We start from the raw sequence: 14411 nt of genomic DNA on the forward strand, positions 1-14411 counted from the left end.
ACCATTGGTCCAAAAAGACTTTTTCAAATTCTGCGTCTGAAAGTTTGACCATCTGCCGGTAGTCAAGTGATGAAAACCATTTGTCAGCCTCGTCTGCCAAATGAAACCGTACTGAAATTTTCCAACATATCCCATATTTAGACTTTATTCTTTGTATGAATTCTTCAATAGTAGGGCCATCATCTTTTCCTGTAAACTTTTCCATGAAGAGGGTTTGAGAAAAATTCACTAACTTGGCGAAAATTTGAAAATGTCACAGTTTCGTCAATATTGCTCAGAATTCTTATTATGACCTGTTTTTGGAAATGGAACAACCCTTCTGCATCTGCCCATGTGATAGAAATTTTGATCCAGGCACTAGAATTCCAGATCTGCGCTGCAACTTTCCCGCCGTCACCCAAAATTTCTGAAAAAAGAGCTGATTTTAAATCAGCGATATCTTCCTCATCCGGACTCCGATTCGCCTGATTTTTTTTTTGAAATCAGGTGTTTTGTCACAAGGATTCCAGATCTACAATTAGATCTTACAGATCTAGCACCAGGACGTCCAGATCTGCACCACAAATTCTCTGTCCCTAAAAATTCTCTGCAACCCCACTGATTTTTAGATCAGCGATATCTCCTTCATCCGGACTCCGATTCAACCGATTTGTTTTTTGAAATCGGCTATTTTTTCACAAGGAATACAAATCTGGCTTGTGGAGTGTTCTCCTTCCTTAAGGAGTGAATGTATGGTGTTGCCCTACCTTAAGGGTTTTGATAATAAAGAGAATCATTTCTATCTATATTCAGATCTTGTTATTTCTGGGTTTGTTTGCATTGTTATGTATTTTCATATCAGATCTATAATATTTCTGGGTTAGATCTACAACAATTGGTATCAGAGCTACAACACATGTCGCGCACAGATTCCTTCTTATCAGAAGATGAAATACATTCCTTCCATGATTTCATGCATCTATTTCCAACAAATGCTCAAACAATGGTCCATAATAAGCAAATGATAAAATCTATAAACACTCATGTTGCAAGATCCATTACTGAAGATGAAAACACATATTCCAACATTTCCTCAGGAGACGAGCAACTTGAGCGAATTGTGTTACTATGTAAAGGCCAAAAAGTGATGCTAACTTCCAAGCTCTGGGTTTCAGCCGGACTTGTTAATGGTTTCCTTGGAGAAATTATAACCATCTTTTAAAAGAATCAACTTCACCTCCACAACTTCCAACATTTATTGTCGTATCTTTTCCCAAATACATCGAGCCTCCTTGGGATGACAGAAATCCCACTCACTTACCTATTCCAGCAATAAAAAGAAATGGACATACGAACATTCCACTAAAGATGGCTTGGGCATTAACCATACATAAATCTCAAGGTATGACACTGCCAAAAGCAACAATTGACATTAGGAAAACTGAACGCCAAGGTCTCACATTCACAACAATTTCCAGAGTACCTTCTCTACAAGATCTTCGGATTTTCTCCACAATCAGTTTTGATCGTTACAATAAAAGGAAAGACGACAAAAACATTGCTCACAGAAAACACGCAGAAAAAATTTTCCATTCAATGCCACCTCCAGACAATTTGATCCAATCCATACGTTAACATCACCAAAAGGTTTCCTATATTTATTAAGCTCAATCTATTTCATAACATACCTTTCATATCTTTGGACAATAATCAAATCTAATCATTATCAATACATGGTTGCAAATATTCTATTTTCATTATATTTTCTATACACTTGATTCTAACATTTTATTTCTTTTGCAACATGACATATGGACTCATAAATAACACAACTATATAACTATTGTGATGAAATTGAAGCATCAATACTTACATTGAAACATATACAAAACAGATTTCTTTTGGTACTGAATCCAGCAGTACCATTATACCGCCTCCGTCACCCTATACAATTATTACTAAAAATTAAATCTACTCTGAAACGCATAATCTACATTCATCAATGTGACAGAATGCGAAAAATACACGCAGGATGACAATCAAGAAATATGCATCTACAACTATGCATAAATCTCCAATGGTGTCCGATATGCCATCGTTCACCTTGCATCTTTGACTAACAATATTTAAATCCCCATGACAAAGGTAAGTTCATTTCCATTCATTCCAAATTCATTTTAACACAACTCACATGCAAAATATTACTAATAAATTTCCACAATTAATTTACATATTACAAACTTTAACAAAATATACATTTTCCAGGTTCATTGTTGCTTCTTCAGGTCTTCGATGCCTCCAACAAGTTTCGATGCATCTCCAAATATGGAATGACAACCACATTGTTCTTCAAAATATTATATTTCTTTTCTCACCTCATCCATTACAATCTACTACTTGTAGTTTTCAATTGAAACTTGAAAAAGGATCTTTGAAGATCAAGAGACATTCTTCGTTACAAACATTGTACTTTCTGTAAATTCCACCTAATGTATATCACTTAGCTTCATCTTCCACCGTTACATGCAATCTTGTTTATTAAATATTATTATCAATAACCTTTCCCATGTAAACTACTACTAATGAATTTCCACAATTAATTTACATATTTCAAATATTAATAATACTTCGACATCACTTTAACAAAAAATACTTTGAAATATGGAATGACAACCATGAGGTTGTTCACAATGTCGTATCGTTTATTTCAACTCTTCCATTACCATATACTAGTATTTTTTAATAATACCATAAATATGTAACATATGGAAAAACAAAATCTCCAAATACAAAACAAAAGACCTTAAAATAATGTACAAAAACATGTTCACATAAACAACAACTACTACATGGATGATGGATAACCTCTACATGACATTAACTATAACTCACTATCATCCACCCTTGCTTTCAAGAATGTCCATTCACATGTTGCCTATTCTTCCACACACTACTATTACTTACAAAATATCCATATTCAAAACACACATAACTAATACTTTCAACTGTAACTCAATATCATCCACCCTTGCTTTCAACAATGTCCATTCACATGTCACTATTCTTCTACACACTAATTTTATTTACAAAATATCCATATTCAGCATACACATAACTAACAATTTCAATTGCAACTCACCATCATCCAGCCTTTCTTTCAACAATACCCCTTCACATGTCGCTATCCTTCCACACTCTATACCTTATAGCGTTTGCTTTGTAACATCAAATACAAACACTAATTACGCCGTTAGGCGTTCCCTCTGAGAAAGACATCCCTAAAATGTGACGTGTGCGATCCTGAGCCATTGATTATGTGTGTTAGATGATTGGAGTGTTTTCTGCCGTTCGTTTAATCTGTTTTTTTCATAGAAAAATGGTTTTTTCCATGGTAATGGGCCATGAAAGGCCAGGCCTGGCCTGCTGGCGATGAGACTCTTCGCAGAGACTGCCTGCTGGCGATGAGACTCTTCTGCTGGCGATGAGACTCTTCGCAGAGACTCTTCATGTCTTTCTTCCCTGCATGCGTAGCCTTGTGCTGTTATATCAATATTTGTACAAATGTTAATACCCTGTATCGATGATCCAATATGGATCCAGACTCTGTGATCCATCTTGACAAAGTGTGCGAGCAAGTTCTGTGACTCTTTTATATAAGATCCGTGCGAACTCAGTGTCTCCTTTACTGCAAGCCTTCTATAGCATCTAATTTATGCGATTCCTGAGGCACACAACTCCTGTAGATTGGTGCAAAATTCTAAGGATCATATTCTAAGGATCATATTCCTTTGAAGTGGACGATTACTCGAGAATTGTCAACATTTTACATAAGAGGTAGCAATATCACTCCCGTTCACCAGAACAAAACGGAATTGTTTTTTTTTTATATTTATGAAAATTGATTGTTGGCATTACTGTAGATAGAGCGGGATCAAAGAACATTTAAAACTGGGTATAAAGGGAAATTTTTGTTGTTTTATTACATTTAGATTCATTACAGAATTCAAAATAAAAAGCTCAATTGGAATTTTTTTGGTTAAGTGATGAAAACATTGTGATTTCAATGTTGGGATTGAAATCTTCATTGAAAACAGGGTATAAAGGAAAACTTTTGCTGTGTTATCACATTTAGATTCATTACAGAATTCAAAGTAAAAAGCCCAATTGGAATTTTTTTGGTTACGGGATGAAAACATTGTGATTTTAATGTTGGGATTGAAATCTACATTGAAAACAGGGTATAAAGGAAAAATTTTGCTGTTTTATTACATTTAGATTCATTACAGAATTCAAAGTAAAAAGCCCAATTGAAGTTTTTTTGGTTACGTGATGAAAACATTGTGATTTTAATGTTGGGATTGAAATCTACATGAACAGTTTGTTAGTCCCTTAAATTCCTGAAGTTTCACATCTTCAAACCACGTGCCTTAAGTTTCATTATGATCCCCCATTTACCACATCAATATGTTGATGACTTAACATGTAATCTATGAAGGCAGAGAATTGGATCCCCTTTCAGTAATATAAATATCAGGTTTTTCTAAAACAAATTGTGTATGATAAAGACTACAAGTTTGATATATCTTGGAAAGATTCTAATTGTAAAAGATGAAAGACTTCAATATTGACGGTTTGATTTCTCTGAAAAAAGTTATGTTTGGGTATATTTGGACTGAAACTGGCTTGAAATTTTCCTCCTTGTCCTAGGAAATGTTGAGATTTTGGTGACATGAAAACAAACCCTCCTGGAGGTTTGGAAATAACTGAACGAAGAAATGTTTGTACTGCCAGGTTGGCTGTCTCGGATACGAAGAGTTGGAGAGAGGCTTTCAAAACATTAGTACTTTTGGAGTACCTGTTAACACATGGTCCAGAGAGTTTTGCAGCAGACTTTCGAAGTGAAAAGGATGTTCTTCACCAACTCACTCATTTTGAGCATGTGGATGAGCTAGGGTATTTATATATATTATCATTGTTTTTCTAAAATTAGCTGGTAATCCTATTCAGGTTATATTTATAGATCCAATTCAACGCAGAGATACTTTACAAATTACCATATATACATTAGAATATTTCCATGAATTATATAATTTTGGCTAATGTTATAAATTTCTGAATATAGATTTTATCAAATCAAATCATCATTTGGAGGATACTATCTGTGAAAATCAAGGCATGATATTATTGCAGAGAGATAACCCACAAAAAATAGAAAAGTTAAGGACATAGCTCATAGGATTTACACCACAGTATAGTATAGCAATGAATGAGAATGATCCGATCCGAATATAGCTTGGTAGTTGGTAGTGTAAAACATAAGCGAAATAGAGTGAACTCAATTTCGAACTGGGGTGCTTCAATCTAATTGTCTGGCTTGACTACCATTTTAGCCATGTCAAGCGATGTGCCAACACCACCGAGCTTTTTTATTCTTAATTGCTTTCGGTAATGGATGAAAATAGTTGCTTTTGGTAATGGATGGAATTTTATATGATTTTTTTGGGGCTTTCAGTTTTTCTCTTATGCACTCCCCTATTTTTGTTGTGCAGCTAACTTTCAACTTTCACCATTTGCATTGCACCACAAGAACACAATTATGACCTAAAATCATCTTTTACAAGTAATGCTCTTATTACCGAGTATCGACTTATGCTTGCAAGTTGCAACAGGCTAAATGCTTTATCCAATGTTCAATTCTACTTTGGCTTCAAAGCACTCCTTATCCACTCTGTTTCTGTATAAAATTGTGTGAGTAATTCAACTTCAAATACGAAAACTCCAAACCTCTGTCTCTACTCCAAACCCCTGTCTTTTCTACTTTACATATTGTTCTTGTTTGTTACTTGTATTTATTGTTCTGGTTTGTTACTTCTACTTGCAAAGCAATTCCAAACACTGTTACTTTACTTCTTACTTCTACTTGCAAAGCGATTCCAAACACTGTTACTTGTATATATTGTTCTGGTTTGTTACTTATACTTGGTTTGTTACTTCTACTTGGAAAGCGATTCCAAACACCAAAACTTCAAGGGTGTTCGGAGTACACACTTCGTTTTGATTTTCGTTTTGATTTTGGGTAATATGACTAGATTACCAGTACAGTGCCTGAAATTTATGATTGAGGATACACACTATTGTCTTCGACATTTCATCTTCATTAGCAGTTTGATTATATTTCATACTGACCTGATATAATTCAGAGCGTGAACATACAATGATACGGACCTCAAGTGCTATTCAAATTTAGTTAGTCCTTCACAAGGCTAGATTCATTTGAAACGTTATTCAAATTTAGCTAGTCCTTGACAAGGCTAGATTCATTTGAAGCATTTTTATGATTAGACTAATGGCTACATCACACAGGTCGATAAGTTAATTTAGACTGGAATAATATGTACTTATTAGAAATTTAAAAAGTAGTATATGTGATAGAAGCCTTTTCCAGCTGCTATGTTAGAAAGAAAATCTCTTGCATATTATGCACAGTCACCTCAACATATGCTCATTCTTTATCTTAGTGAATTTATATAATCCCATACTATCAACCAAACTGTTTTGGTGATTTCCAAATTTTTTAAAATCATTCCCCTAGATAATCCCCAGAACAAAAGGGGTTTTTCCCCTTGTTAATTAATTTTTTACCTCTTCATTCATAAGGGTCATTATATTGTATTTGTATTGAGTTGGGGATGTAGAGTAAAGTTTGAATATTGGGGTGGGGATGTGGAGTAGGAAGGTTTATGGATATTTCGGGTATAAAAAGACATAAGCAGGTATTTGGGTTTGTAGTTATTGGGGTGGGGATGTGGAGTAGGGATGTTTATAGGTATCGGGGGTAAAAAAGGACATATAGTAGGTGTTGGGGGCTGTAGGTATTGGGGTGGGGATGTGGAGTAGGGAGGTTTGTAAATATTTGGGGGCATAAAAAGACACATGGCAGGAATTGCAGTTGTAGTTATTGGAGTGGGGGTGTGGAGTGGAATGATTTATACTTATTGGGGCATATATTAAAAACAACTTTGGCGTGGTGGCTTAAATACAATCTATTTTAATATTAATTTGAGTGGGCAATATTTATTTTAATATTAATTTGAGTGGGTAATATTAACTTGAGTGGGCTTAATGGTTAAGAGCATATGTTTCATCTAATCGGTTACAAGTTCAAAATCAGAGGAGTTCGCTTAAATACAATCTATTTTAATATTAATTTGAGTGGGCAATATTAACTTGAGTGGGCTTAATGGTTAAGAGCATATATTTCATCTACTCAGTTACAGGTTCAAAATCAGAGGAGTTCTAATCTATGCCTTCATAGACTTAGCAGTCAAATCGCTCTTCTGAAATGGGTCCCTTGTCCCACAAACAAGGGGGTCTCATATACTAATTTGGTGTTCGGCTTGGCCGTGACTTTAAAATTGGATAATAATAATAATATTACATTTTCTGGGCAATTGAAGAAAGTCCTTTGCTGTAAGGCTTACACAATTCAATAATAACCGTCTTTAATTAAAATTGGATAATAATAATAATACATTTTCCGGGCAATTGAAGAAAGTACCTTGCTTTAAGGCTTACACAATCCAATAATAACAGTCTTTAATTAAAATTGGATAATAATAATAATAATAATAATATTACATTGTCCGGGCAATTGAAGAAAGTCCCTTACTATAAGGCTTACACAATCCAATGATAATAGTCTTTAATAATAATAATATTACATTTTCCGGGCAATTGAAGAAAGTGCCTTGCTGTAATGCTTACACAATCCAATGATAACAGCCTTTCACTGCCTAACTGCTCAGAAAAAATTTAAAAATTCTCTTTCCACTAGGAATAAGATGTTTTTCTCCAAATCCTGCTTTTGAAAGTTTCGAATCAACTTTCACCTGCTTTTGAAAGTTTCGAATCAACTTTCACCAACTTTTGAAAGTTCGAATCAACTTTCACCTGCTTTTGAAAGTTTCGAATCAACTTTCAATGATATACCAGAGGGAGCATCACATGAAGAGGGACTTAACGAGACTACACAAATGAAAACCAAGAAGTATGATATATCAAAGGATGAGGGGGCATCATATGAAGAGGAAGTTAATGAGACTACACGAATGAAAACCAAGAACTATGAGAATGACATCAAAATATATTCAAAGGGATATTCTAGCCCTGGAATTTCAACCAACATTACTGGTCAAGATGAAGAGTTAAGTTCTGGCAAATTATATACAAACAATATTGGCCCAACATCTGATCATGTGGGAAGTTCTGAAACTAAAAATATTAATAATCCATATCATTCCAACAATGAATGGCAACCATTTCAAGGAAGAAAGTTGTTTACATCTACTAGCCATGATTTTAGAAAGCCTGATGTTGTTAACTTGATGAGTGATCAAGATAAGGAACAAATTCCAGTCCAAGCTAATGGTAACCCTCCCCAGACTAATACTTCTGATAGATTTCATGCATATGGTTATAGGCTTCAAAGTGAGTCCTCTGTGAATTGCAGCAAAGGTAAGCAGGATAGCAGCCCCACAGCTTGTAGTGGCAGTAAAATTGATCCATTTTATGATAGTGATAATGACACATCAACTCAATGTTTTCTACCAGACAAACATAAAAGGTGTCCAAATAGTATTTGGGATTTTCATGATTCTGCTGGCTTAGCAATCAAGATCTAGTGCTCATTTACAATATAAAACAAAAATGTATATGCTGCCTACAATAATTGCTAATATATCAGTATGTATTTTGCTTCTGCTCTATCTTTCATCTTTAGATTATCCAAATGTTTGTCATCCAAATGTTTGTATGCTTGACCAATGCTTGTAAAGTTTATGTGCTTAACCTAATGGTTTATTCGCTGTTCGTCTCAGTAAAGATCTTTCTTATAAAGATACATATTGTTTTCCCTTTCTTTCTTTGGAATGAATTGAAAATTTAAATCATGATTCATTTTTTTAATTATTATAAAATTTGTTTATTTCTTTATATACTTTTCAAGCATTTTCTGTTAATTGATTTGATACATCCCAAAAGTTTGACAAAAATGCCCATCGCTGGCGAGCATTTTCTGTTAATTGACTTGGTACATTCCAAAAATTTGATAGAAATGCCTATCGCTGGCTAACATTTTCTGCTAATTGACTTAGCACATTCCAAAAAGTTTGACAAAGTGCCCATCTCTAGAGTGTACATTCTTTGCATGTAGTATCATTGCAAAACTCTATGATACCATCTTAATTCCAGTCTTAGCACTTTAAACCTTTTCATACCATTTTCATTACATCCCACCATTTTCATTACATTTTTATCGCTTTAAACATTACATCCACAGATAAACTCCATTAACATCACCCGTCTTAATATTAATAAGTTGCCACAGATATTATTCCATTAGCATCACCCATCTTAATATTCATAAGTTGCAACATGAATATGTAGGGTAAAGTTGTAAGTTTGTTTGTGGAGTAGGCAAATTAATATCAATGAAGTTGTTGACACCTCATCTAGATTGGGATTTATGGTAAATAGTTTCAATTATGTTTTAGAAAAAAATCTAGATTTGTATTATTGTAAATTTGTAAATAGTTTTAATTACGCCGTAAGGCGTTCCCTCTGAGAAAGACATCCCTAAAATGTGACGTGTGCGATCCTGAGCCATTGATTATGTGTGTTAGATGATTGGAGTGTTTTCTGTCGTTCGTTTAATCTGTTTTTTTCATAGAAAAATGGTTTTTTCCATGGTAATGGGCCATGAAAGGCCAGGCCTGGCCTGCTGGCGATGAGACTCTTCGCAGAGACTGCCTGCTGGCGATGAGACTCTTCGCAGAGACTCTTCATGTCTTTCTTCCCTGCATGCGTAGCCTTGTGCTGTTATATCAATATTTGTACAAATGTTAATACCCTGTATCGATGATCCAATATGGATCCAGACTCTGTGATCCATCTTGACAAAGTGTGCGAGCAAGTTCTGTGACTCTTTTATATAAGATCCATGCGAACTCAGTGTCTCCTTTACTGCAAGCCTTCTATAGCATCTAATTTATGCGATTCCTGAGGCACACAACTCCTGTAGATTGGTGCAAAATTCTAAGGATCATATTCCTGAGTTGCAAGGTATCAAAATTCTATGTGTGCGTTGTGGAATAACACGAAGGTTAAGGCCATAATCTATAAGGAATGATGCGAAGCTGAGGATCTATGTGAATAAAGAAGCTGTGAAAGAAGGACCATGATCTTAGTTCTGTGATCTGAATTTCTCTGTGGTAAGGTCCTAGCTCCATGTGGCATTATATCTTTTTATCTTAAGTCGAGTCCGATAGCGATTCATGCATTATATCTCTTTAATACTCACTCGAACATTCTAAGGAGTAATAACTCTAGATGAAAGCCGAAGCTGTCATGAAATGTGAATCTCTATGGAAATATCCGTGATCCAAATTGAAGAAGGAAGGCCTCTGTTCTCCTTTTGTGACTTGACTAAACTCCTTTGAAAGGTTTAATTCGATTTCTTTCCAAGTCTCTATGGCAATACAAGCCTCTATTGCACTCCTCTTTGGAAGCACTCCTCTTCTGCTCACAGAGCAGAATTTTGCTTCTAGACCTGGCAATCCCAAGATTAGGATTCACATGGCGATATTTACGTGTTGGATTTTCCATTGCTCCTGGCAAAGGAGTTGATTCTAAAGTGTACAGGGCAATTGTAACAAAATGACATGAAATTCTCTTACAATCCATTGAGCTTCATCTTATTCTTTTCTCTCAGTGTTAATTATAATTATAATGAGCGAGCACGAGGAGGTCCCTGAATTGACTGAGTTGCCTGACGATTTAAACTACAAAATACTGGTGTGGCTTCCAGTGGAATATATTTGTAGATTTCGCAGGGTATGCATGGAGTGGAATGCTCTCCTTTCGTCAACCAAATTCATAAGTAAATGGGGAGAAGCGGCCCCCAACAGTATGCCATGGCTAGTTCTGCAAAATGCCCAATCCAAAATGCCTAATTGTTTGCTTTTCTGCGGAGGTCCCTGAATTGACCAAGTTGCCTGACGGTTTAAACTACAAAATACTGGTGTGGCTTCCAGTGGAATGTGTTTGTAGAATTTGCAGTGTATGCAAGGAGTGGAATGCTCTCCTTTCGTCAACCAAATCTGTTTATCTCTGTGCTCTCTTTTTCTTTGTTTCTGGTTATCTGTAAGATTGCTCCTGTACACGGTTGAATAGATGCCGCAGCATGTATTTTTCTTTGTTTTTGGTTATTTGTGAAATTGCTCTTGTACATCGTTGAATAGATGCAGCAACAGATCTTGTAACCTGTGGGTATGGATTTTCAGAAATATTTAAAGGTTTAAGAAATGAATTTAACGTTTGACCATTCTTAGTAATCCAGTGATACGGTGTTGATAGAATCTGGAAAATGGTTAAGGGGAAGCCATGATAGAATCTTGAAAGTGGTTAAGACTAGGGCATAATTCTTTCGAGAACTTAAATTATTTCCCATTCCCAAATTATAATGATTATATATATATATATATATATATATATATATATATATATATATATATATATATATATATATATATATATATATATATATATATATATATATATATATAGATATATATATATATATATATTGTTGTATGCCAGAGGAATCTGATAGTTCACCTTACAGGTAGCTATTAGTGAACTTCTAGGTTTACCCAGTCAAGAAGGATTTGGGTTTCTCTGTTTTCTCAAAACTCACATTAACTCCATCACCAATTATCATGATAATATCTTTATTATTATCATATCTTTGAAATATTAAGACCTGTGTTGGAACTTCCTCCCTTGGCTCATTGGGCTTGATTTGATCGAGTAATAAAAATACACAAAACTGGTTGGCATTTGCCATTTTGGCCACTTGAACTAAGTGGCTGAGAATATTTTTGTCTTTCTAAGTTTTCACACAGGGATTTTTTTGATAGAAACAATGGAAACATCTAACATGTATCTTAAATTGCGAGATGTGTAATTCATTAGTTTATGGCTTATTGGACTCACCCACATAGATCTTAATTTTAATCGTGCAACTACTTGTAATTTCTTATTCAAAACATAAAACTTAATGCAAGAAATCCACTAACATACACAATGTAGAGATAAAGATTTATTTTAGAATGCTATATGGAACTAATGTTAACTGAATTCTATATGGAACTAATATGGAACTAGTGCTAATGATCGTTGGAAGCAATGCTAACTGATCATTGGAAGTAGAAAAATTTAATGTACCCTAGAAAATCAACATGGTTTCAGAGCAGAGTTGAAGATCTAAGAACAGTGAACATGGTTCAGAGCAGGGTTGAAGATCTATCTGTAAGATTGCTCTTATACACGGTTGAATAGATGCAACAGCATGTATTTTTCTTTGTTTTTGGTTATTTGTGAGATTGCTCTTGTACATCGTTGAATAGATGCAGTAACAGATCTTGTAACCTGTGGGTATGGATTTTAAGAAATATTTAAATGTTTAAGAAATGAATTTAACGTTTGACCATTCTTAGTAATCCGGTGATATGGTGTTGATAGAATCTTGAAAATGGTTAAGGGGAAGCCATGATAGAATCTTGGAAGTGGTTAAGACTAAGGCATAATTCTTTTGGGAACTTGAATTATTTCCCATTCCCAAATTATAATGATTATATATATATATTTTGTTGTATGCTAGAGGAATCTGATAGTTCACCTCACAGGTAGTTATTAGTGAACTTCTAAGTTTACCCAGTCACAACAAGAAGGATTTGGATTTCTCTGTTTTCTCAAAACTCACATTAACTCCATCACCAATTATCATGATAATACCTTTATTATTATCATATCTTTGAAATATTAAGACCTGTGTTGGAACTTCCTCCCTTGTCTCGTTGGGCTTGATTTGATCGAGTAATAAAAATACACCTTTGCCATGTTGGCCACTTGAACTAAGTGGCTGAGAATATTGTTGTCTTTCTAAGTTTTCACACGGGGATTTTTCGATAGAAACAATGGAAACATCTAACATGTATCTTAAATTGCGAGATGTGTAATTCATTAGTTTATGGCTTATTGGACTCACCCACATAGATCTTAATTTTAATCGTGCAACTACTTGTAATTGCTTATTCAAAACATAAAACTCAATGCAAGAAATCCACTAACATACACAATGTAGAAATAAAGATTTATTTCAGAATGCTATATGGAACTAATGTTAACTGAATTCTATATGGAACTAATATGGAATTAGTGCTAATGATCGTTGGAAGCATTGCTAACTGATCATTGGAAGTAGAAAAAATTAATGTACCCTGGAGAATCAACATGGTTTTAGAGCAGAGTTGAAGATCTAAAAACAGTGAACATGGTTTAGAGCAGGGTTGAAGATCTAAGAACAATTTGAAGTTAATGAAAGATAAGGGTGGTATTGGATTTAAGTGAATTGTCTCTAATTCCCTAAAGGCACTTGAATCCGTGACCTATTCGGTGGCCTATCTAGCTCTAAGATATGCGACGTTCTGAGAATTGTTGTCTCTACGGAGCTCTCTCTATAGTCTGCATTGAATCCAAGGCTATATTACAAATGTTAATACCCTGTATCGATGATCCAATATGGATCCAGACTCTGTGATCCATCTTGACAAAGTGTGCAAGCAAGTTCTGTGACTGTTTTATATAAGATCCGTGCGAACTCAGTGTCTCCTTTACTGCAAGCCTTCTATAGCATCTAATTTATGGGATTCCTAAGGCACAAAACTCCTGTAGATTGGTGCAAAACTCTAAGGATCATATTCCTGAGTTGCAAGGTATCAAAATTCTATGTGTGCGCTGTGGAATAACACGAAGGTTAAGGCCATAATCTATAAGGAATGATGCGAAGATGAGGATCTATGTGAATAAAGAAGCTGTGAAAGAAGGACCATGATCCTAGTTCTATGATCTGAATTTCTCTGTGGTAAGGTCCTAGCTCCATGTGGCATTATATCTTTTTATCTTAAGTCGAGTTCGATAGTGATTCATGCATTATATCTCTTTAATACTCACTCGAACATTCTAAGGAGTAATAACTCTAGATGAAAGCTGAAGCTGTCATGAAATGTGCATCTCTATGGAAATATCCGTGATCGAAATTGAAGAAGGAAGGCCTCTGTTCTCCTTTTGTGACTTGACTAAACTCCTTTGAAAGGTTTAATTCAATTTCTTTCTAAGTCTCTATGTCAATAAAAGCCTCTATTGCAATGTGAATTATATCCAGGTATGAGATTATCTATGGCCAGGAACAAAATGTGGCTTCGTCAGAATTGAGTGCTTCTAGTCAACTAGAGCCTCCTAAATCTACTGATGTTGCTCTTGAAAAGGCACCTTTTGTTACAGCTCAATCTGCACTGCCAACTTCAATGACAACA

General features: G+C 34.8%; 1 protein-coding gene across 1 annotated transcript; it reads left to right on the top strand.

The window, feature by feature from the left end:
- The first annotated feature begins 7931 nt into the window (after nt 1-7931).
- LOC149250313 (uncharacterized) lies at nt 7932-8660 on the top strand. Its single transcript, XM_089456426.1, has one exon. It carries the CDS (start codon nt 8013-8015, stop codon nt 8658-8660), a length of 648 nt encoding a protein of 215 aa, XP_089312552.1. The 5' UTR covers nt 7932-8012.
- The last annotated feature ends 5751 nt before the right edge of the window (nt 8661-14411 follow it).

The sequence above is a fragment of the Pinus tabuliformis genome, chromosome 7 (assembly GCF_031772625.1).
Source record: "Pinus tabuliformis cultivar Carrire ecotype Pingquan chromosome 7, CPIR1, whole genome shotgun sequence".
NCBI lineage: Eukaryota > Viridiplantae > Streptophyta > Pinopsida > Pinales > Pinaceae > Pinus > Pinus tabuliformis.

Bases quoted from the DNA above. Each gene is read 5' to 3' on its own strand.
- LOC149250313 (XM_089456426.1), top strand. From the start codon at position 8,013: ATGAAAACCAAGAAGTATGATATATCAAAGGATGAGGGGGCATCATAT.